A 26,117-nucleotide genomic window follows, 5' to 3' on the forward strand; every position below is an offset into this window, starting at 1 on the left:
CTTCCTAGCTTTTCTATTATATATTACAACCTGTCTGCTGCTGTCCCTGGTGACATGACTAACCTTGTAGTGTCTGGACCATCAGACCTCTCTCTCTCTCTCTCTCTCACACACACACACACACACACACACACACACAAACAGTGTGGTATGAGTTACACACCGAAATTTAAAACTTAGGGTTAAAGGAACAGTTCATCCAAAAATTAAAATTCTCTCATTATTAACAAACCCTCATGCCATTCCAGATGTGTATGACTTTCCTTCTTCTGCTGAACACAAAGATTTTTAGAAGAATGTATCAGCTCTGTAGGTCCATACAATGCAAGTGAATGGTGGTCAGAACTTTGAAGGTCCAAAAATCAGGCAGTATAAAAGTAGTCCATTCGACTCTGTTAGTTAAATCCATATCTTCAGAAACAAATCAATACTAAACTACTTTTTTACTATAAATTCTCCTCCCTGCCCAGTAGGTGGTGATATGCACGAAGGTAAAAGTGATATTGATCTGTTTCTCACCTACACCTGTTGTATCACTTCTAAAGATATGGATTTAACCACTGGAGTTGTATGGATTACTTTTACGTTGCCTTTATATGCTTTTTGGACATTCAAAGTTCTGACCACCATTCACTTGCATTGTAAGGACCTACAGAGCTGAGATATTCTTCTAATAATTGTGTTCAGTAGAAAAAAGAAGTCATATCTGCGATGGCATGAGGGTGAGAAAATGATGAGAAAATTGTCATTTTTGAGTGAACTATCCCTTTGTTCAAATCCCTAAACATCAGTATGATCCAATAGTAATAGAAGCACGCACCTTTAATAAATCCAAAATCTTCCTTTCTTGCTTTCTTTCTTTCCCTCCCTCCCTCATCCTCTCTTCTTTTTCCCCTTTCTGCCCCCTATGAAACAGCAATACTCCATCAACGCTGATACAAAATGCCTTACACGCCCCCTTTTTTTTCTTTTTCTAAATAATTAATCTTCACCCTCAAACTTCAGACATCCATATTGCATAATGCAAGCATTCTTTAAAATGTACTTTTTGAAACACAACATACACAAAGTCAGGGCGGTGTTGCAAAGTGCCTTACAGTTATCTATAAATGCAGCTGCGTACAGTGATGAAGTGGTTGGCTTTTGAGGTGAGGGTGAGGTGTAGCTAATGGACGTCATGTTGACAGTGACCTTTATTCCAATTTATCACTATGTGGGCAGGGTCAAACCCACTTCGTTCTGCTCTCTTGTTCCGCCACTGAGAAGTTATGCAACGGATGTCCCAAAACACAAGTGAATATATCTCATGTAAAGGCCCAAGCCTTTATGGGGCCCTAAGCAGAATTTGATTTTGGGGGCCCCTCGGTGCCGACAATACGATTGACTATTGTCAGTGATTGATTATTCGCACACTATAAATCTAACACACCCATTATTCATTTTATTAGTTGTAGCTGTGTTGCGTACATCATACCAATGTCTGCCTGGCATGTTTTTACCATTCTACGGTTTTTAATTGTAACAGTAGCAAACCCACAAGAAGTAGAAGGACCTATAAGGAAATTACACTAATAATTATAATTAGAAATATTATTCTCAGGATATTCTACAGTAAACTGAGCAAATACAAAGGCTGCTGTGCTATTAACTTATCTGCCACATCTGCTGAGGTTGAAACAGACATGGAAGGAACAGTAGGATCAGTGGATGCAGGTGCTGGTAAGTGCTCCTCGCCCTGCAGAGGATGGACCTGATGAAAGATGAAAATAATAATAATAATTATTATTTATAATAATAATAAAAGCTAGCCATGTTAGATGTCATATTAGAAGGTAATGCAGAAGGCACATGAGTGAATAGGCACTTGAGAGTATTTGAGTAGATTTGATTCCTTTTGTAGACTAATAAAACAAAAAAATCGCATGACATGGTCTTTGAAAATGTCTCTATGCGAACGATTGTTCAGATGTAGGTAAATTTGTACCAACTTGCAAATATCTCTGCACGCCGGTGTGTTCATATTGACTGATCTTGACTGACTGAACAACATAACAGAATTAGCTGGAGCCTCAAAGGAGGTGGAGCTCCAGGTCACACCTACTGATGACATGTACCAATGGCAGTAAGAAGGTGTTTAGCAGTTGGTAAGAAGTTTTCCTAACAGTTTGCCCTGGCGAGCTGTTACGGACCACCAAAATTAACTCAAAAACACTGTCTTCTTGGACAGATTTTGTTCGAAATGACGCCACACCCGTTTGTTCTTCGATTTCATATGAAGTATATCAAGTATTTTAAGGCCTTTAGTGTACTCCTAAAAGCTGACCAACTGAACTCTTAGCAGATATACAATTTGCAGTCTTTATTTTCTGGGAAAACAGATAAAAAATATTGATGACTCATCTCGCACTATACAGATTTGAATCCAATCATAAATCAAATCAAATATAATATAATCAAAACACTCACTTATTTTACAGTGTTTAAGTAAGAGATTGCCCTTCGATATGTCCTGCACAAACTTCCATTTCAATAGAAAATGTCAACAAAGGAAAGAAAACTGCTATTGTCAAGCAATTTCATAGGGGTTTTAAATACAGAAGTGCTGGTGAGCACGATTCAGAGGTTGCATTTTTGTAAAATAAATATATATATACATTTTTACTCGACCGACAATTAGGTTTAGGGTTTGGTTTAGGGGTAGAATTAATAAAACATGCATTCCTGTTGACTGTGTTACATCATTTACAACCAAATATGCAACTCGCTTTTGGTGCCACTCTGTGGACGTTTCACCTGGAAACCCAAGTGTATCAGTGAGTTCGGAATTGCATACGACCCATACTACTCGTACTACTTCTGCCATATCTGTCTGCAAGACTACAAGGAACACCCACTTCACAACACACCCGCTACATGTAATGCACCCCTTGGATCATAAAGCAATTCTATTGGCTACAAGAACTTTAAAAATCCTATGCAATTGCTGTATGATTAATTTTCTCTTAACTCTTTAAATATTAAAAGAATAACTTTTAAATTATCTGTCACATATCATATTATTAAACCAAGGATATAAACGGTAAACTGAACTTTGTGAAATTCTATTGAAGTGCTCTTTACTGTATTCCTGTGTTTGTACAATTTCTGCTTGTACAATAATAAAAAAAGATATAAAAGGTAAAATAAACATTTCTCTTTTCTGTTGTCTACAGTTAACTCACAAGCTAACAGCTTAGCCTATTACCTTAGCATACTGCAAGCTTCTTCTCCTCTTCATTTTCATCACATCTCTCCTCACTTTCGCCACCTATTGATACGGAGGTATGATTGTATTCAAAAAGACTTTTAATTTGTGGTATATTTAATGAATTTACAACTTTTTTTAAATCTTTGTGGTTATGGTTAGGTTTATAGTTATGGATAGGTGAAGGTGTAGGGTTGCTGCAGGACTCCAAATAAACATAGCAAATACAGTGTATGAATGTGGAATCTAACTGTTCCAAGACTTCAGGATTTCACTAGTTATTTGGAGGGGGTGTAACTTGTAGTGGGCATTTTGTAATGGGCGTGTCTTGTAGTAGTCTTGCAGGACGCAGACAGACCCTTCTCTGGAAACTGGAGTTCACATGTGGCCATACACTACGGCCACTGGGGGCAGTGATTTGAATTTCAGTAAGCACAGAATGATTTCAACAGCAAAATGTTTGACCTTCTGTTGCTGAATTTACAGTGTGATCAGTCTGTTTGGTGTTCGCAAATTTTTACCAAAGTAATATTAACAATCGGACAAATCGTATTCCCCCACATTTGTTTTATAAAATTCTTTTGACCTCATTAAGTTGCCGAATGTTCTCTCTCTGGATGGTAAAGTATGGGTTGCCCCAAACAGCAAGCCAGGTAAGAGAAACTACAGTGGTATCAAACAGATACAGATGTTTATCAAAATTTACAAATGAGTCAATACACATACCTCTGTCTCAATGATATGCTAGTTCAGTTCTGTACACTACACAGATTTCATGAAAATGTGGTTGTCACTACCTACATTTTCAGGAGAGAATTACATTGTAGAATACAGTTGACAATCACATTAATAACCAAACTCAGAACTGTACAGAACGTGGTTAAAAATTGCATTTAGTCTCCATGTGTACGAAACCTGAAAGTGGTCAAGAAGGTGAATTACTTACTCTTAAATAAGCTATTATCACAGAAAACAGAGAACAGGAATACACACTGACCTAAGAGGGCAATATCTCATTAAGCAATTATATGAATCCCAGCGAACAAGGTAGTCTGTATCTCATGAGTACAGACAGTAATTAACAAAAGTGAGGTGAGATTCAGCAGAAGTCTCCAGCCGTAGGCACTAGGCAGAATATGCTTCATTTACTGTACCCCACTATACCAGGAATGTCTACAGAATAAAACCCAGAGGAACATTTAATTACTCAAAGGTTTCTCTTTTAAAACACTTTCAGAGATTAATCCTTAATCATTTACGTATCAACTTTGTCTCAGATGTTTCATCTAAAATGTCTTGAAAAGACCAGCATAGATGACTAGTTAAAAAATCCTCCATTGTTTTTATTTTTTTTACTATCCAGAAAGACCATACTGGTCAATAAGCTCCACCAGCTAAGTTTTGCTGGGTAACAGCATGTCAATACTGGTCCACCATCTAGACCAGCACCAAACCAGCACTATCCAAGAAGTTAATGGTCTAAGATGAAAATTTGATGAGAAATGTTGAGTTCATATTGAAATCTCTTACTTTTGATTGCAGACTTTGGTATCTTGACAAACCTGAGCTCAGTTTCAGACATGTTGAGATGTCTGAAACTCTAGAGAAGACACATGTGACATTAGTAGAGTCTTTCTTAGAAGAACAATCTGACAAGCAGCAGACTTAAACACTGATTTGTCTCCATTGATTCTCATTTGCTGTCTAGGAGACACAACTGAGATGTTAAAGACATTTCCTTTGTGATTTTTTTTTCACACGGGATGACACGGGAAGTAGCATACCGGTCATTCTTATACTTGATAGATTGGTTCACGAGCTTGCCGGGCAGTTGTAACGATGCTGAATTATTTATAGTGTGGACGTGTCAAGCTCATTTGTGCTTGCGCTGAACTTTCTTCTACCCTGCCTGAGGGAAACTAAACAATCCTCAGAGATGCTTGTAGCCAGAGGTTTGTGTTTTATAACATGTCTCTTTCTCATTCCTTTCTTCTGCTGAAGCCAAATCCATTTCCTCTCTGCTGGGAGAGTTTTGCTTCACAGGGCAGGTGAGGAAGATTGCAGAAGGGAGGGGGGAAGTTCTGTGTTAGCCCAGCATTGGATGTTTCGAGAGAGGGAGTGAACCGTATCTTTCTATTTCTCCTCCTCTCTTTCTCTGTCTCCATCACTATCGAGTTGAGGAGAGAGAACTACATACACATGCACATAGCCAGCGGAAGCATGCATGAGCTCAGGGTGCTGAAACAAAAGGCACGTTATCTATCACCCACTACATCATTCTGGAGCCCTGCACACCCATCAGAGTTATGAGCATACGAGAGAGGCTGAGCGGGACAGGTTACCAAGGAGACTAAAATGGTGAAATGCACAAGCGTCTCGAATTCCTGAAGTCTTAAGGAACTTAAAAGCAGTTATGCCAGGCTCCAATCAGGAGAACATAATGAAGGTGAGACTGAATTTTGTCTTCAAGCTCTCAACATCAACATTAGAATTTGCCTGCTTTCAAGTGTCAAGTGTATGTATGTAAAGTTTGATTAAATGCTTATTTGCACCCTTATAAATGAAAATAATAATAACAATAGTATATATATTTAAATGTGTTTAGTACTGTTTTTCATGACAAAAATGCCATAGATTTTTTTATAGAAAGCATGTTACATCTAACCATGGTATGGACGTTCCATGCTTAGTTTTACCTGTGGTTACCATGGTCTTGTTAACCACGGTTAAAACTATTTAAAAAATATGGTACATTTTCTTAAGGGCAAATGCAAAATAGAATCAATGAATTTAAAGCCTGGACCTATGTGAATTATGGACAACACTAATTTTCCTTCTGTGGAAAACCTGTTCTCTTCTAATGCTCTCTGATTGAAGATAAAATATATGTTACATGCTATAATTTTGTTTGTCTTCAAATTTCCCAGAGATGACTGAACTTGAATCAACAATAACCTGATGAAAGGAGTCCCAATTAAGTCGCACTGTCAGAATAATTTAGCCCTATAAAAATTATGGGTTAACTTTTTACTTTTTATAGATGTTATAGATAACCTTCCAGTTGTTGATACCAGTAAATGTATATCTGCATACCAACTGAAAATCAATGCCTTTCTGTCTAATGAGCATCTCAGTGGGGCACAATATTCAATATTATTGGTAATACTAATAATAATATCAGAATTTAATAATACAAAAATATCTAAATGTTTCATGTGTAATTTAGATTTTGTTCTTTCTCTTTTTCGATATGGAATGTTTTAAGTCTGAGAGGAGAATTTTTTTTGGAATACAGTAATTTATTATCATCTCACAGCAAGGTTTACAGTACACGTCTAACTATGTCAGAAGTTTTTTGATTATGTCAGAATGCTTGACTCGGCAAGACTGAACTCTTAAAAGGTGCAGATAATGTTGGAAGTAACAGTACGTCGGTATGTTATTCAAAGGTGTCAACGCAGACAGTTCGGTGCAAATGCGGCATTAAGTTGACAGTATTTCCCTTTGGGCAGAAAAGGCTGAAGTTTTCCTGTGTTTACAGACAACTCTAATCCTCTAGTCGCCACTGGTACAAATCTCTATTTTATAGTCTCTTACAATGGAAGAAATTTGAGTTATAACTTTTGATTTAAAACAAATGCTGAGACAAGGAGTGTGTTGTACTATAGAAATATATTCTCAGATTATTGCACTTACCCTTTACTTCTCTTTTCTGACTGGTTGGATTTAAAAATTATAGTTTAAAAATAAACAGACCCAACACTAACTGATTACTGACTGATTTGATTTAAAAAATAGTTTAGTCCCAGAGACTATTTAGCAGAGATGTGCCACTTCTGTTGAAATTAATAGTAGAAATTGGAACGCCTAATGGCCAGTGGATGTACAAAGGAAGTCCCGCCTTACAGGTAAAAGAGCCAATCCCCTTTTAAATACAGACACCGCCTGTAAATCAACTTGAGAACACACATGCGCATTAGCTATAAAAGCCGGGAATTATTTTTTTTTTTTTTTTTTTTGCATAATCTGAACTAAAGAAGGACAATTTATGATTTCTGTGTTGTCAGATTTTACTGCTGATTTGAAATATGTTCTTTGATCATAATCTTGACCAACTGTTTTTGAGATTTCGTTGTTCCCCTATTCAAGTAGATAGGAGCTGCACTTTCATGACTGGAATTAGCTTTCAGTGTTCCAGAGATGGTTGCTGATGGACTGACTTGCTAGAAAGGATTTGTGTGTCTTCAAATTTTTTAAGAAGTCTGAGAGTCCCCATGATCCTTTAAATGGCTCAAAAACATACTTAAATGTAAAGTGTATATTTTTTGGATTTTGTAATTTACATTCTCCAGTGTGGGGACAGCTATAAGTAAGCCATTCGCCTAAAACCATTGGTGTGAATTTGGGGTGGGACTTTCAGTTTTACCAACTAGTGGAGGGAATATTTGGGAAACCTGTTTGAAAACAATAACCTCTTTTGCAATTATGTTTGGTGTCACTAGTAGTTCTTAAATTACACACTTTACCTTTAACATCGAAATATCTTTTTAATACTTCATGACTTTCCTAATGTTTTGTGAATTGATTATAAACCAAATTTCAACTTGATATGATGCTTCAAACGTCCTCCGTGTAAAATGGAGACACCCCATATATAAAACATGAGTAATTGTAATTAATTTCCACATGCTCTGATTGCTGTACACATCGTAGACGTGCCAGTTTGTTAACTTGATTTGTTTCATTGTATTTTTCCACAAAGTGTTTTTGCTGCAGTTCAATCAACCCGAAACAGAAACATTGTTTTTATTCTGGTTAACAATCAGCTTTTTGAAAGTGCATGCCTTCTTTGTGATTCAACCACAGGTTAAAGCTTCAGTAATATCCATCTTATGGGTTTTCATTCAGTCAGAGGAACATATTAAAGGAATAGTTCACCCAAAAAGGAAAACTCTGTCATTATTTACTCACCTTAATATCATTCCAAACCCATAAGTCTTGCTTTTTGAGGAATATCCTGGTCATTCTTTTCCACAAAATAAAAGTGCTAGGTGGATCTGTTGTTGTCAAGCTCCAAAATGAAAAATACACACCATAAAAGTATCCTAAAATTGCTCCATATTACTTTTGCGCTTCAAACCAGGTTTTCTAAAGCCATACGATAGTTTTGGGTGATGAACACACTTTATTCAAGTCATTATTCATTAAAAATCTTCCCATTGGCTTTTAAATCAAATATGGCTCCATTAGACATGCTGCGTCGGGCTTGACGTCAATGATGTTTGGTCACAAGACATGCAGAACAAATGGCTGACACACCATTTTGTTGTCCATACGACTGCTGTAGTTGATTTCAGAGTTTCAATAGAGAGGAAGATTAATAGTAAATAGAAACTTCAATTTCAGTCTTTTCCTCACACAATTCAGACCACGTTTATGATATTTTAATGGTACTTGTTTTGTTATTTTGGAGCTCGACAGCCCCAGCTCCTATTCACTTTCATTATATGGAAAAGAGCAGCTAGGATATTCCACAGTAGAAAGAAAGTCATTTGAGTTCAGAACAACATGAAGGTGAGTATATCAAGATTTTGGGGTGAATCCTTCCATTAAAAGAAAAGAAAAGAAAATAGGTGAATTTTTAAATTATTGGAGTGTTGTTTTCACATACAGCATTGGGATCTGTAGGATCCAACACATCAAGAAAGTGAAGTCAATCTTAACTGAACATGAGTGTTTAGGGGAAAGAACAGTAACTGACCAAATCCACTTACACTGCAAGAAGGTTAATGCCTTGCATTCATGTGCACACTTTGAGGCGTTATTCTCCCCAGCTCTTTAATTAAACTTCACTTTGCATGTCTCCTTCAGAGGAAAATGATGTACAGTATATGTCACTCAGAAGACAGCTGTCTACCCCTGTACACTGATAGAGGCCAACAGATGGGATGGGAGATGATCATTCTGTGGGGAGACACATTTAGAGAAGTTGCAGCGCTAAGCAAAAATGGAGCTGCTAGTTTGCACTTTTTTTGGAGGGAAAATTAAAACTTCAGAGTTCCTACAGCACTCTGCGATGTGACCAATGGCCACATTAATATTTATAAACATTTTCCTCATTTATCAATGAGGCTGATGCTTGAATACAGCATGAATTGGAGAGAATGCTGCATAGTGCAGAGACTGTGAACGATCGTTTTATCTACCTCAATAGCTCAGAAATAGCCGCCAAGAATGCAGAGAAAGAGTTCAGTTGGGAGTCTATCAACATAAGTTATCAACATTAGTTAACAACGTTATTTAACATGAACTAACAAGTATTTGTTTAGTATTAGTTCCTGAACCTAGTGCTTTAACTAATGTTAATAAATGGAACCTTATTGTAAAGTGTTACCATAAAAGTACATATTTTAATCTCATAGCACTCATGAACGTTCAACGAATTTTGCCTTTGAAATCTTATGCCTTCAGAAAATTTGGAATATGTTGTACAAATCGCATGGGCTAATTTTATAATACTTTTAAGTCCTTTTTAAGCTTTAAAGTGACCATATAATAATTAAAACAATTAGGTCAGGAAAACCTCTCTTTGTATGTCTAATGCAGTCGCAGCAGAAGTGTATTGCTGTGTTTGCACTTGTTTGCTGCTTTGCTGTCCTGGTGGCTTTGATTTTCTCTGCTGTGGATGTCTGGGGAGAGGATGAGGATGGTGTCACTGAAGAAAACTGCAGTAATAATTGTCGGTAAGAAGCAATCTTCACAGATTGTACATTGGTGTATATGCTCCATGTACAGTGGTAAGAAAAGTATGTGAACCTTTTGGAATTACTTGCATTTATGTATAAATTTGTCTTAAAATCTGGTTAGATCTTCATCTAAGTTACAACAATGAACAAACACAATCTGTTTTCACTAATAACAAAAAATTATTGTATTGTTCTTGTACATATTGAATACATCATTCAAACATAAATAGTATAGGTTGGGAAAAGTATGTGAACCCCTTGACTAATGACATCAACAAAAGTTAATTAGCTTAAATCTAATTAGATTTAGGAGCTGGCAGACCTGGTATCCAATGGAGATGATTTAGTACTGTTGCTAGAAGTGGCCGTCAAGCCAAGATGACTCAAAGGGCACACCGCAGAATGTTCAGTGAGGTCAAAAAGAACCCTAGAGTGACATCTAAACACTTGAAAGAATCATTGGAACCGGTTAATATCTGTGTTCATGAGTCTACTGTACAGAAAACATTAAACAGGCATGGTGTCCATGGCAGGATACCACGAAGGAAGCTGCTGCTTTCCAACAAAAACATTGCTGTGTTTCTGAAGTTTGTCAAAAACCACCTTGACACTCCAAAATGCTACTGGGAAAATGTTTTGTGGACTGATTAAACTAAGGTTGAATTGTTTGGGAAGAACACGCAGCACTACACATGGCATGAAAAGGGCACTGCATAGCAACATGAAAACATCATCCCAACAGTGAAGTACGGTGGAGGGAGCATCATGATTTGGGGCTGCTTTGCTGCTTCGGGGCCTAGACCACTTGCCATCATCAAGGGAAAAATGAATTCCCAAGTTTATCAAGATATCCCACAGCATAATATCAGGGTGGCTGTCCACCAGGTGAAGCTCAGTAGAAGTTGGGTGATGCAGCAGGACAGTGACCCTAAACATCAAAGTAAATCCACTGATTACAGAATGGCTTAAAAAAAAAAGAAAATCCCCCTTTTGTAGTGGCCCAGTCAGAGCCCAGACCTTAACCAATAGAGATGCTGAGAATTACCTCAAGAGAGCCGTTCACACCAGATATCCTAAGAATAGGACTGAGCTGAAGCAGTTCTATAAGGAATAATGGTCCAGAATTCCTTCTGAACGTTGTTCAGGTCTAATCCGCAGCTACCGGAAATGCTTAGTTGAAGCTATTGCTGCCAAAGGAGGATCAACCAGTTATGAAATCCAAGGGTTCACTTACTTTTCCCACAGCACTGTGAATGTTTAATGGGATGTGTTCAATAAATACATGAAATATTATAATTGTTTGTGTGTTGTTAGTTTTAGCACACTGTGTTTGTCTATACTTTGTGACTTTGATGAAGATGAGGTCACATTTTATGACCAGTTAATTCAGAAAACCAGATAAATCCAAAGGGTTCACTAACTTTTTCTTGCCACTCTATAAAAATACACAGAAGAGCACTACCATCATACAGCTCTGTTTTGTACCTTTAGCCAACATAAGCTAATTAGTTTCATCTTTTAAATTTATCATCTTCTTTGGGATACTGTAAATAGGCTATATTTTGATTTCATGTTGACTTGAAAGAATTTACTAATGGACAAATTTTTTTGTGCATGAAACCATTGAGAAGTTAGCAAACTACTGATGTACCTTTGATGTATATGCTCTTAGTGTTGTGCTTGTGGAGAACATCCCAGGAGAGCTGTCCTTCAACCACAATAGTTCAACCAATATGCCTCTCATTGTGGGCCTCAACCACCTTCTGGATCAAGCTAAACTGTCAGTTGAGATTGTATCCCCATACTGGGCTCTGACCTCCACAGACCAGGGGTCACGGCTTTATTCTGCCTATCAGGTTAGATTTTAGGAATTTACTCTTCCGGTTACACCATTACAGTTGATTATTTCAGCTGTTTGACATATATGCACTCTTCAAACTATTCATATTTTTGTATTCATGTCAACATTATAAATTACTCTCGTTGGTAGAACCTACTGTAATGTAGTCAAGTTGATTCAGTTGTGTTAAATAACAAGAATAAGGGAATATTCTGTGTTCAATACAAGCTAAGCTTAATCGACAGCAATGTTGATTGCCACAAAAATGTATTTAAATTTGTGCCTCCTTTTCGTTAAAAAAATGATGAAAGTGAATGGGGCCAATTTTTGGAGGGTTTAAAGGCAGAAATGTGAAGCTTATCGTTTTATAAAAGCAATTACATTAATTCTTATGTTAAAACTTGTGTATTATTTGAGCTGTAAAGCTGTTTAAATCATCGTTTTACGGGTTTACGCGTTATACGATGTTAGGTCGTCATTGTGACGAAGTTGTAAAATGAGCTATAACTTTACACAGAAAAGGATAGTAAGCGATTTAACACAGTAAAATCATGTTAACACTCATATTGTTTATGTCTTGTGGCTATACTTTTAAAACAGTATTTTAACGTTTACTGATTTGCCCCATTCACTTCCATTGTACAGTAAGTGCCTCACTGTAACCCAGATTTTTTTTTTTTTTTTTAAGAAAAAGAGAAATAAGTTGAAATTATTTTTGTGGTAATCAACATTAAGCAACAAATGCCGTTGATTGAGTTTAACTTGTATTGTATTGTGTTTGTGATTTAGTTTAACTTCATTCTACATTTACTGTAAAATGTCCAATTGTTATTTATTGGCATCTATTGCTTAGCAACTACAATATAATATCTTTTTCCATTCTGTAGGGTCAGTTTTTGTTTCAAAGATTGCTAAGTCTGAAGTCTCGAGGTGTCAAATTAAAGATCGCCAGTGACCAGCCCAACTCCACTGAGCTGAAGAGCATGTCTGACCGCTGTGAGTACATGTTGTTTGATGCATTGAATTCTGTCTGCAGTGGGATGTTGAATGCAGTACTGAAGCAGTTCTCTCAGATTAAATGTTGTAAGATCACACACACACACATTCATCCATCTATCAGACTTGCCAATACTCTTTGGGATTTTCCCTGCTCCAGCCAAGCAATGCTACTGTCAAGGTTAAACATCATGAATGTGCGATATTTGACTGGCGATCATTTATGCCTGAGTTGAATGACCAGCAGAGTTTTCTTCAAGGTTGAGGGCCTCATAGTTCCCTGCCATAGCCCACATGCTATGTCTGTCTGTCACTCTCACAGATGCAGAGGTGCGCTACGTCAATATGTCTGCTCTCACCAGAGGTAGACTGCTTTCCTCCTTCTGGGTGGTGGACAGGAAGCACATTTACATTGGCAGTGCTGGCATGAGCTGGAAGGCATTGTCCAAGGTACCGAATTCAACCATTTACCACCACTGAGAGCTCCTGTGGAATAAACAAACACTTAGCACTTTATTAGGAATACTATGGTTCTAATAAAGTGCCTGAGGTGGTCTTCTGCTGTTGTAGCCCATCCACCTCAAGTTTCGACGTATTGTGCATTCTGAGATGCTATTCCGCTCACTACAATTGTACAGAGGGGTTATCTGAGTTACCGTAGCCTTTCTGTCAGCTCGAACCAGTCTGGCCATTCTCTGCTGACCTCTCTCATCAACAAGGCGTTTCCATCCACAGAACTGCCGCTCACTGAATGTTTTTTGTTTTTGGCACCATTCTGAGTAAACTCTAGACTGTTGTGTGTGAAAATCCCAGGAGATCACTAGTTACAGAAATACTCAAACCATCCCGTCTGGCACCAACAATCATGCCATGGTCCAAATCACTGAGATCACATTTTTCCCCATTCTGATGGTTGATGTGAACATTAACTGAAGCTCCTGACCCGTATCTGCATGATTTTATGAATTTCACTGCTGCCACATGATTGGCTGATTAGATAATCACATGAATAAGTAGGTGTACAGGTGTTCCTAATAAAGGGCTCGGTGAATGTATTTTCTTACATAAAAATATTAATGTTTTGCCACAATGCAACTTAAGAATCCATGAAACCTGACATTCAAATAAGTGATCAAAGACCCTTTTCTGTTTGTTGCTGTAACACAGCAGTTTTACAAAGTATGAGGTGCGGCCACTAGGTGATGCAAGAGCAAATCAGGGGAGGTTTATTAGTAAATTATTAGTAAAATTATTATTAGTAGTAAAAAGAATTTACAAAAAATTAAGATTGATATCCTCCGACTAGATGACATCACAGTTGAAGGGTACAAAATTGGAGTCTGTACCCATTGTACTCTATGCAATTTTCTCAGACTCTGACATTCCCAAAACCTGGAACCAACTAGCACTGACTAGCACAAACTCCTGACTGAAAATCGCAGCTAAAATAGGTGTTATAGTCTTGTAGTGTAATATAGTGTAGTGTGTAAGCCTTTACGCTTTTAAGATCATCTTAACTAATGTCGTCTTTCTTTATTTTACTATGGAGTATAGCCTGTTTCCCAAACTAGCATGTAGATCGTTCTTTATTAAGCAGAATTAGGCCTAATTTACAATGTGTTTGCTACTTAGATAACAATGCTTTTGGAGATGAAGTACTACTTACGTGTGATTAACATTCTACTTAATGCTTCAGGAAACCCAGCTTAGTAGATTAGTGAGGTGGATTTTTTTTGTTTTTATATTTTTAGCGGTGGGTGCTTACAGCGCTAGAATGCTTAAAGTGTACTTTGCTTTAACTGTTAGACAGTTTGCACAGAAAACCCCTCTTGGAAAAGTTGTTATGCCTTTAAATTCAATCATACACATTTAACGCTGACTACCACCCCTGGAGTCACGAGTTCGAATCCAGGGCGTGCTCAGTGACTCCAGCCAGGTCTCCTAAGCAACCAAATTGGCCCGGTTACTAAGGAGGGTAGAGTCACATGGGGTAACCTCCTCGTGGTCACTATCATGTGGTTCGCTCTCGGTGGGGCACGTGGTGAGTTGTGCGTGGATGCCGCGGGGAATAGCGTGGGCCTCCACACGCGCTACGTCTCCGTGGTAACACGCTTAACAAGCCACGTGATAAGATGCGTAGATTGACGGTCTCAGACGCGGAGGCAGCTGAGATTTGTCCTCCGCCACCCAGATTGAGGTGAGTCATTACGCCACCACGAGGACTTAGAGCGCATTGGGAATTGGGCATTCCAAAATTGGGGAGAAAAGGGGAGAAAAATAAATGAATAAATAAATCATACACATTTAAACGGACCTCTTTGGCAGCTGTGTTGTGTCTTGTGCTGTTTTTTGAGTAAAAAAGAGTACACTTTTATGGTGCATTCACATCATGTCGGAATTTCCATAATTGCGAATTTCTGGGTGCGCAAAACCATGCACATCTTTGTCAAACTTGTAAATGTACAAGTTGGAAACTCTGAATTTAATGAAAGCTCTGACATTGCAACTGAAGGAAAAAAAGGCAAATAGAAGATTGCAGTGGACACAAGCAATTCGGTGACAAAATTATGAGAATCACTTATCTGAACATGTGTACAGTTTGCCTGCAGCAGATTTTATTTTGCAGATATTATTACAGGCAAAGTAAATAGCAAGTAAGTTTTTTCCCTCTCACAATCTGTCAGAGTAGTCAGACTGAATTGATTACTATTGGACAATACATGATACCTGATAAAAGATAATCAGAGTGTGTGTTTTTGACATTTACTTTATCATATTTTTATGTACTTATTATGTACTTATTATTTTACCTGTTATAAAATCTGCAAAGAACACTGTCTACAATCAGGGTTGGGATGGTTACTTTTAAATGTATTCCACTACAGATTAAGAATACATGCTGTAAAATGTAATTTGTAACATATTCCATTAGATTACTCATGGTCAGTAACATAATCTATATACTTTGGATTACTTCTTCAGCACTGGCAGATTTTTTCACTTATTTTGACTATAAACAAATCTGCCAGTACAGTCTGTTCATATGAATGTAAGCAACGCATCATAAAAAAGTGTTTCACGGCTGTTCAAACACTCCTCTGATCACATCATTTATATGGATACATGTTTTCCAACTAAATAGACTAAATATTAAATGAAAAAAAAGACTATAAAAAAGTAATCTCTTCAGTAATCAAAATACTTTTTGAATGTAAATTTTACTGTAGTGGAATACAGTTACTAATATTTTGTATGTTAAGTACGTAATCCCATTACATGTATTCTGTTGATCCCCAACCCTGTCTACAATGATAATGTTATTCTGTCATCAGCTTGAATCTTCTGGTTTTTCCAAGTCTATCTGACCAAACTTTTTCCTGTTTCCTCTTTCAGCTGAAGGAACTTGGTGTGATAGTGTTTGACTGTAGTTGTCTGGCTCTAGACCTGCACAGGATCTTCTCTTTTTACTGGCAGCTGCAGTACAGAGACTACATCCCCTCTATATGGTCCAAGAGAGTCACAGCTGTGTTCAACAGAGATAAACCAGTCCAGCTCAGACTCAACAATACTGATGTATCTGCTTATGTCTCGGTGAGATCAATATACTGTATGTCTCTTCTTTTTCCCTTTCTTTGCAGATGTAGCCTACTTTTACTGTAAAATAAATAGGAGAGACCGGGACTACTTTAAAATCTAATTAGATGACATTACTAAGATTTTTTAAGGCAAGCAGTTTGCATGATTGCAGATTACTCTAATATAACAGATTACTCTCTATATAAAATGTGTAATATTTTTAATTTTGCATATACAATATAAATGTATCAGTACTGTGTAGAAAAATTATTAATTGATAGCAGTAAGCCTCTTATCATTACATTCAATTTGACATATTACTGCACAAACATGTCAAGACCAATTCCACAATTCAGTGCACTTTGAAGTATGTTTTACACTCTATGTCCATTTTAATTACAAATATTTTGATGTAAACTGCCCTTTCATTGGCTTCACTGGATCTTATTTGATTAGATAAAAGATCACTCACTCTGCAGGTAATTTATCCCGGTGAGCCTTTTCCACAACAAGCTGTGCCACATGTGAGTATATTGGGCAGCGGACTCTAATTTGAGCGTAATGAATCTTGGCTCCCTTCCAGCGACAAGATGTTTACCAGATACATCTAAGACATCCATCATCCTATTCAAATGAATAGTGCTGTTATGATAAAGCTGTAGGGAGACATTTCCAGCTCACTTATAAAATTCTTCCTCTGACAATGATGTATGCACACAGAAGTCAGTCTCATTACTTTGCACTGGTTTGCTGGCCTTACAAACAGAAGATTATTCTTATACTAAGAAACTTTAAAACTGCATTTTTATTATTTATCCCCCTTTCTTCATAGACGTCACCAGAGCTCTTTTGCCCCAAGGGTCGAAGTAGAGATATAGACGCTATTCGGCACGTTATCAGAGAAGCGAAGCAGTTCATCTACATCTCTGTAACAGATTACCTGCCCTTAGTCAACCGCAGCTATCGAGGATCGTCAGTTATAAGGTAATGCTGTTTTATATACAGAAACAGAATTCTTTATACATTTCTGAACTGCATAAAATGGCTGTTAGAAAATAAGAAATATAATAATAAATATCAGTGAGGTTTATTCTTAAAATAAATCTTCTAATAGAACAAGACATACGGCAGACAGGGAAGCGTACAGGAACCCTGTATGAAAGCAGTTATCATTTTTGCAATTCCATTTGGTGCCAAAATTACACACTTCAGCTATATAGAAATAGTTCACTCAAGTATGAAAATTATGTCATAATTTACTCACCCTCAAGTCATTCCAAACCTGTATGACTTGATTTCTTCTTCGGAACAAAAAACATGTTTTAATAAATATCTGTCTATTCAATACAGTTACAGTGGATAGTGCTTCACTTTAAAGCATAAAAAAGTATATTGACTCATAAATGTAGTCAATAGCCACTTTTCCACTATTGGGCCAGTGCGAGCCAGGGCTATCAACTGGCCAGCTGGGGCTAATAGCTTTGGCTTCGAGCCACAAGACCAAAAACGATCTGTGTTCCCACCATCTGGCCAATAGCCCTGTAGCGTTGCCCTAAAACCCGCCCTTAATATGCTGCCCTTTTGCCAACATCATACAACCTGCCCATTTCACAAGCAAAAGGGAAGCTCAAGCTGAGGTATCATGTTATCTAGTTATATAAAACATCGAGGTAGCTGGCAAGATAAATTAGGGATAACAACTCACCGACTGTAACTGCCATGATGTCCCGAGTGGTCTCTCCACTAACAGCGGGACGATGTCCCAGCACACTGTCTATGAAAGTTCACCAAACCATGGAAAGTCATTTCTTTAGGCACTGCTTTGTCCGTTGTGCGTTTTAATGGATTTGTACTGCGCCCGCATTTGTACTGCATCCGCCCGAACCTGTAACGTTGTGCGCTGGATACATATCCTGACAAGTTCGGTGAAACTCCGCCTTTGACATTGAATCCGCCTCAATCCCCAGTTGGCCTTGTTTGCCCCAAAGGTAATCGCTGGGCCAAATGCCAAAAGCCCCAAGGAGGCACGATGAAGCCCCGGAAGTGACAGTGGGAACGCAATTGGCCCTGGAATGCACTAGCATGTCCTCATTTGGCCCGATAGTGGAAACGTGGCTAATGTAGCTTGTGCAACATATTCCAAGTCTTCTGGAGATGTACAAGAGGTTTTGCTGGAAAAACGATCTGAAACTGAAGTAATTTTTTAATGAATATCTTGACGTCCGTTGCACGTTCATGAGTGCACAAGTGAACACAGGAGCCCCTGTAAATTAGTTTTTCTCGTAGCGCTGGATTATAATTTTTATATCTAAGTATTTCTTAAAAAATATTATGGTAAACTAATGCACATAGAACATATGTTTATTATCAGTGTATAGAAGGCTTTTTTTTTTAATTACACTGAATGATTGAATAAAGTTTTAAATTGAGATATCAAAACTATCACAATTATAAATCTAAATAAGATACTAAAGATATTTTCTCTGAAAACATCTTATGCCTTCTACTTACCTTTGTGTATTTTTGTACTCTATCTTAAGATAATTTAAAGACCTTTAGTTGTTTTACTGGAAAACAAGATAAAGATTCTGATTGATTCCTGAAATCTGTATAATTTATTTTTTTAAACAAGATTGAAAAGTTGTAGACAAAATTTGAAGTTGGTTTGACAAAACCTTTTTTTTAAATTCAAAATATTGTTACAAGTTTGAAAGTTTTACATGCCCAACAGTCAGATAGATGATAGATAGATAGACAGACATACAGACAGGCAGGCAGGCATGCATGCAGGCTTTCTAGGTGATGCTAGCATGTTCTAGCATGTTGCTAGGCATTGCTAGCATGTAAATAGATGTTGTTAGCATGTTGTTAGGTGTTGGTAGCATTGCTATTGCTAGCATGTTTTAGCATGTAGCTAGGTGTTGCTAGAATGTATCTAGATGTTGCTAGCATGATTTAGCCTATACCTAGGTGTTTGGTGTGTACTTTTTGGATACTGCCCTTACAAAAAATCTAGAGATCTGGCAAACTAGCCGCAAATTGCCACAAATTTCCCACTCATTATTTTTACATCTAAATGAGATTGTGATTCGACGCATATATTTGCCAGAAGTTTGCAGCTCTTCACAGGTAGTGGTGAACCTGCAGCAAACCTTTAGCAACAATGGACAATTTGCCTCAAGTTTGCCGCAAAGCTCATTTGCATGTAAAAATAATCACTGGAGAATTCGCTGCAAATTTGCCATGAACTCTCGATTTTTGTAAGGATGCATGTGATAATAAAAACTTTTTAAAAAGAGTGACATTGTTATTTTGCTTTTTTGGACTAATTTTGGACCCTTGACCATAGAGCATCTTGACTTTATACCCCACTTTTGGAGTACTTTTACTTTTGGACATTTTTAAGGTCTGTAATGTTTATTTGTTGTATTGTTGCTTCAGGTACTGGTCACCAATAGACGAGATGCTCCGGGAGGCTGCAGTTATGAGAGAGGTTAAAGTTCGACTTTTAATCAGTCTGTGGACACATACACATCTGCTAACCTTGAATTTCATGACATCAATGCAGGCGCTGTGCACAGGACTGCCTAGCTGCTCGATAGAGGTGGTGAGGAAAGAATCTATTTCGATTGATCTATTGATATAATCTTTTGATTAAATGTACGTGCACACACCCAAAAATAATATATACAATATTTTTAAATATTCTGTATATTTCTGTATGTATGCATTTGTTTTGAATCAGAGATTTTACAGAGGCAAGGAACAGATGGGAGGATTTCAGCACAGAATAAATGAGAATAAATTCATAGTGACAGATAATGCAGTATATATTGGTAAGACTGTCTTTCTCTCTCTTTCTCAATATCGATTTTAATTTAGTGTGCTTTATTGGCACGAAAGTAAACTATACATAACATTTTATTGCCAAAGCTGTAGTATGTAACTTTTTCAGCTTTACAATACAGTATTTTCTTTCCTAGCTTAATATGCAGACAACTAGTAAAAAAAAAAAAAAACAATTATATATATATATATATATATAGTGGCGGGATGAACAAGGCACAGACAATTATTCTCAAGTGCACAGTCCCACAAAGGGGGTGTTTTATTGTGACAATAAGTAAAAGGAGAACTTAATGGTGCGTGGTGTCTTCGGTGCAAGGGCAGGGTGAGCGTGTCGGGTGTCTGTGTTCGTGAATCCGGTGATTCGTGAAGTTTCCGTGGAATGCATGCGGTGATCGGCGCTCACTCGTTGCTGGAGTCTGGAATTGAAAGCGAGAGCGACGAGGATTAGTGTCATGCTTTGGAGATGGTGCTCACCGTCTTCTTCTTCCTCCGGCGTTTAAATCCCCTCCAGCTGATCGTTTGCAGGTGACGCCGATCAGCGTCTGCATTTCACGGTTGATTGGCAAATGAGCTCCAATTCCAGGGCGACACTGAAACGCACGGGATACTCGTCACAATATATATAAATGTAAGAAGGTTTTGGTCTCTCCTATGCCAATAATTGTAGTCATTAACTTATATATATAATAGAGAAAATGGGCAAGGCACATCTCTCTCCTTACCTAACGTCTGATGCAATACCATTTCTATCAAGTCAAGTCGTTTTTATTTGTATAGCGCTTTTCACAACACACATCATTTCAAAACACCTTTACAGAAAATTATGCTTCAACAGAAAAAACTGTAATATAGTAATAACTTCGAGTCATAATAGTGCGGTTTCAAAAAAAGGAAGAAGTAAAGACATGATTTTAAATTGTTATTTGGCTGATGAATGCTGCAAATAATTTATTATCTACGTATTCCATTTTAAGACTGTAGTCCATCCTTTGACCAAGGTGATGAAGGCAGAGGTCAGTAAGGTGCACTGCAGTTCGACTGTAAGCTTGTGGCAGTTTAATTTCTGGTGAAATCCATTTTAAGTCCAAGTTTCCGGCCGTGTCCATTGAAGTATCCCATGTCTGACTGTTGGTGCTAGCATCAGTTCATCCTCTGTGAAGTCCATCATAGTAGACTGAAGTGATATCTGGCTGGCACAGGCTGCAGTTAGTTGTCATCACTTAGCAACACGTAGTAGTGGGAGTCGGACATCAGGCAGGACCGTATTTGGACGTCATGCAGGACCAGAGCTGGATCTGGCAGACTCTGGTAACCTCAGGATATGTATCCCAAGGTTAAGACAGGGAAACAAATAGATTAATAATTAGCGTAGTTGCCATTCACTTAAAAACGGGATTATAGAATATGAGATGTGTTTCCAGTTCCAGTAAAGATAACTATTGCATCATAACTATGAGTTGATAGCTAAATTAGGTGTATGCCTGGCTGAAAAGATGTGTCTTTAGTCTAAACTTAAACTCAGAGAGTGTGTCTCCCAAACCATCTTCGGAAGACTATTTCATAATTTAGGAGCCAAACAGGAAAAGGATCTACCTCCTTTTATGGATTTGATATTCTAGGTATTATTAACAGGCCAGAATTTTGCGATCTTAGTGAACATGATGGAATATAGCGTGATAGAAGGTCACATATGTACTGTGGAGCTAGTCCATTCAAGGCTTTGTAAGTAGTTAGAAGTATTTAAAATAAATATACGAAATTTAACAGTTAGCCAATGTAGCGACACTAAAATTGGGCTAATATGATCATATTTCGTGGTTCTAGTCAGCACTCTAGCTGCTGCATTTTGAAATAACTGAAGTCCCTGCAGGACATCCTCCCAGTAATGCATTACAATAATCTAGACTTGAGGTCATAAACGCATGAATTAGTTTTTTGGCATTAGAAACAGAGAGCATGTGTCATATCTTAGCAATATTTCTGAGATGGAAGAATGCTGTTCTACAAACATTGGAAATGTGGTTTTCAAAGGACAGATTGCTATCAAATATAACACTTCAGTTCTTCGCTGTAGAAGACGATGTAACAGTACATCCACCGAGTCAAATTATATTTTTGCGTCTTATTTTTAGAGGTTTCTGGTCCAATAATTAGTACCTCTGTTTTGTCGGAATTGAGTAGAAGGAAATTTTTAGCCATCCAATCTTTGATATCATTGATACACTCTGCTAACTTGGAGAATTGTGAAATTACATTGGGTTTCGAGGAAATATAAAGTTGGATATCGTCGGCATAACAGTGAAATCTAATTCCACGGTTCCTGATCATGTCTCTCACTGATCCCTGTGGCACTCCATACTTAACTTTAGTTTGATCTGACAATTCCTCATTTACACAGACAATGTGGTAGCGGTCGGAAAAATAGGACCTAAACCAAGCTAATGCCTGTCCACAAAAGCTAACATAATTCTCATGTCTATACAAGATAATTTCATGTTCTATGGTGTCAAAGGCAGCACTAAGATCTAAAAGCACTAGAAGAGAAATACAGCCGCAATCAGAAGAGCCAGTCATTTGTAACTGATACAGTGCATCCGGAAAGTATTCACAGCGCTTCACTTTTTCCACATTTTGTTATGTTACAGCCTTATTCCAAAATGGATTAAATTCATTATTTTCCTCAAAATTCTACAAACAATACCCCATAATGACAACATGAAAGTAGTTTGTTTGAAATCTTTGAAAAAAAAATCACATGTACATAAGTATTCACAGCCTTTGCTCAATACTTTGAAGAAGCACCTTTGGCACCAATTACAGCCTCAAGTCTTTTTGAATATGATGCTACAAGCTTGGCACACCTATTTTTGGGCAGTTTCTCCCATTCTTCTTTGCAGGACCTCTCAAGCTCCATCAGGTTGGATGGGGAGCGTCGGTGCACAGCCATTTTCAGATCTCTCCAGAGATGTTCAATCGGGTTCAAGTCTGGGCTCTGGCTGGGCCACTCAAGGACATTCACAGAGTTGTCCTGTAGCCACTCCTTTGTTATCTTGGCTGTGTGCTTAGGGTCATTGTCCTGTTGGAAGATGAACCTTCACCACAGTCTGAGGTCCAGAGCACTCTGGAGCAAGTTTTCATCAAGGATGTCTCTGTACATTGCTGCATTCATCTTTCGCTCGATCCTGACTAGTCTCCCAGTTCCTGCCGCTGAAAAACATCCCCACAGCATGATGCTTACCACCATGCTTCACTGTAGGGATGGTATTGGCCAGGTGATGTGCGGTGCCTGGTTTCCTCCAGACATGACACTTGCCATTCAGGCCAAAGAGTTCAATCTTTGTTTCTCATGGTCTGAGAGTCCTTCAGGTGCCTTTTGGCAAACTCCAGGCAGGTTCTCATGTGCCTTTTACTGAGGAGTGGCTTCCGTCTGGCCACTCTATCATACAGGCCTGATTGGTGGAGTGCTGCAGAGATGGTTGTTCTTCTGGAAGTTTCTCCTCTCTCCACAGAGAAATGCTGGAGCTCTGTCAGAGTGACCATTGGGTTCTTGGTCACCTCCCTGACTAAGGTCCTTCTCCCCCGATCGCTCAGTTTGGCCGGGCGGCCAGCTCTAGGAAGAGCCCTGGTGGTTCCAAACTTCTTTCATTTACAGATGGAGGAGGCCACTGTGCTCATTGGGACCTTCAATGCTGCAGAAATGTTTCTGTACCCTTCCCCAGATCTGTGCCTCAATACAGTCCTGTCTCAGAGGTCTACAGACAATTCCTTGGACTTCATGGCTTGGTTTGTGCTCTGACATGCACTGTTAACTGTGGAACATTATATAGACAGGTGTGTGCCTTTCCAAATCATGTCCAATCAACTGAATTTACCACAGGTGGATGCCAATCAAGTTGTAGAGACATCTCAAGGATGATCAGTGGAAACAGGATGCACCTGAGCTCAATTTTTAGTGTCATGGCAAAGGCTGTGAATACTTATGTTCATGTGTTTTTTTTTTCCGTTTTTTATTTTTAATAAATTTGCAAAGATTTCAAACAAACTTCTTTCATGTTGTCATTATGGGGTATTGTTTGTAGAATTTTGAGGAAAATAATGAATTTAATCCATTTTGGAATAAGGCTGTAACATAACAAAAATGTGGAAAAAGTGAAGCGCTGTGAATACTTTCCGGATGCACTGTAAGTGCAGTCTCTGTACTATGATGGTGTCTAAATCCTGACTGAAATTCTTCTTATATACCATTTATTGTAAAAATTAACATAGTTGGGAGGACACTACCTTTTCTAGTATTTTCGACATAAATGGGAGATTTGAGATCGGTCTATAATTAGCCAAATCTCCAGGATCAAGCTGTGGTTTCTTGATAAGCAGTTTAATAACTGCTATCTTAAATTTTCATGGGACATGCCCTAAGGATAATGAGGAGTTAATAATATTAAGAAGAGGTTCTGAGATTCTTTTAATATCTTGGCGGTGGGGGCCTGGGTAGCTCAGTGGTAAAAGACACTGGCTATCACCCCTGGAGTTCACTAGCTCCCTAGCTCAAATCCCAGGGCATGCTGAGTGACTCCAGCCAGGTCTCCTAAGCAACCAAATTGGCCTGGTTGCTAGGGAGGGTAGAGTCACGGTCATGGGGTAACCTCCTCATGGTTCGTTCTCAGTGGGGCGCATGGTGAGTTGAGCACTGATGCCGCAGTGGATGGCGTGATGTGTCTCCGTGGCAACATGCTCAACAAGCCACAACTACAAGGACTTAAAAGCGCAATTGGGCATTCCAAATTGGGTGAAAAAGGGGAAAAATCCCCCCCAAAAAAATATCTTGGTCAGTATTGAATCTAACATACATGTTGTTGATTTTGATGTTTTGATAAGTTTGTTTAGCTCTTCCTGTCCTATGACAGCAAAGTATTGAAGTTGATCTTGGGGAATAATATGAGACACTGTCTTTAGAGGTGCTATTGCAGATGGTTGCATAATTCAATTTTTATTATTATTATTATTATTATTATTATTATTATTATTATTCTTTTCAAGGTTTTCAGTACTTTTGGGGTACTTAACATGTGTGAAAACTCTTTAAATTTTGCACACACGTCAGAGTCATCGGCCATTATGGCTGGGCAAAGTTGCAGGGGGGGGCATGCAGGGGGAAATCAAAGATTTCAGAAAAAAATTTCTCAGTAAAGAAATTCATGAAGTCATTACTACTATGCTGCGATGGAATATCTGGTTCAGTCTAAGCTTTATTCCTTACTAATTTATCCACAGTACTGAATAAATACCAAGGATTATTGTGGTCATTTTCTATGAGTTTGCTAAAATATGCAAACCTGGCTGCTTTTAGAGCCTTTCTGTAGCTAGAGACACTATCATTCCATGCACCACGAAAGACCTCTAATTTTGTATTCTTCCACTAGCGCTGCATTTTTCGAGCTGCTCTTTTAAGAACATGAGTGTGATCATTGTACCATGGTGTGAGGCTTTTCTCTATAATTTTCATTAATCGAAGGGGGGCAACACTATCAAGAGTGCTAGAGAAGGAGGCCTGGGTAGCTCAGCAAGTATTGACACTGACTACCACTCCTGGAGTCACAAGTTCGAATCCAGGGTGTGCTGAGTGACTCCAGCCAGGTCACCTAAGCAACCAAATTGGCCCAGTTGCTAGGGAGGGTAGAGTCACATGGGGTAACCTCCTCGTGGTCGTGATTAGTGGTTCTCGCTCTCAATGGGGTGCGTGGTAAAGTTGTGCGTGGATCACGGAGAATAGCATTAGCCTCCACATGAGGAGCCTCCGCGGTGTCATGCACAATGAGCCAAGTGATAAGATGTGCGGATTGACTGTCTCAGAAGCGGAGGCAACTGA

At 38.3% G+C, this 26,117-nt stretch overlaps 1 protein-coding gene across 2 annotated transcripts in view; it reads left to right on the top strand.

Moving 5' to 3' along the window:
* Positions 1-26,117, top strand: part of LOC127446684 (inactive phospholipase D5-like) — a 48,181-nt gene that overhangs the window by 10,026 nt on the left and 12,038 nt on the right. Inside the window, exons 1-9 of one of the 2 annotated variants that reach the window (XM_051707822.1) lie at positions 5,312-5,690; positions 9,851-9,987; positions 11,663-11,846; positions 12,718-12,826; positions 13,149-13,276; positions 16,220-16,417; positions 17,235-17,386; positions 19,844-20,009; positions 20,148-20,238. In XM_051707822.1, the coding sequence (XP_051563782.1) occupies positions 5,658-5,690; positions 9,851-9,987; positions 11,663-11,846; positions 12,718-12,826; positions 13,149-13,276; positions 16,220-16,417; positions 17,235-17,386; positions 19,844-20,009; positions 20,148-20,238 (1,198 nt within the window). In that variant the 5' untranslated portion in view covers positions 5,312-5,657. Of the gene's footprint in view, positions 1-5,311; positions 5,691-9,850; positions 9,988-11,662; positions 11,847-12,717; positions 12,827-13,148; positions 13,277-16,219; positions 16,418-17,234; positions 17,387-19,843; positions 20,010-20,147; positions 20,239-26,117 lie in introns of those variants that run through there. The other variant, XM_051707819.1, reaches the window with a different exon arrangement.

Source organism: Myxocyprinus asiaticus, chromosome 9, assembly GCF_019703515.2.
Source record: "Myxocyprinus asiaticus isolate MX2 ecotype Aquarium Trade chromosome 9, UBuf_Myxa_2, whole genome shotgun sequence".
Classification (NCBI taxonomy): Eukaryota; Metazoa; Chordata; class Actinopteri; order Cypriniformes; family Catostomidae; genus Myxocyprinus; species Myxocyprinus asiaticus.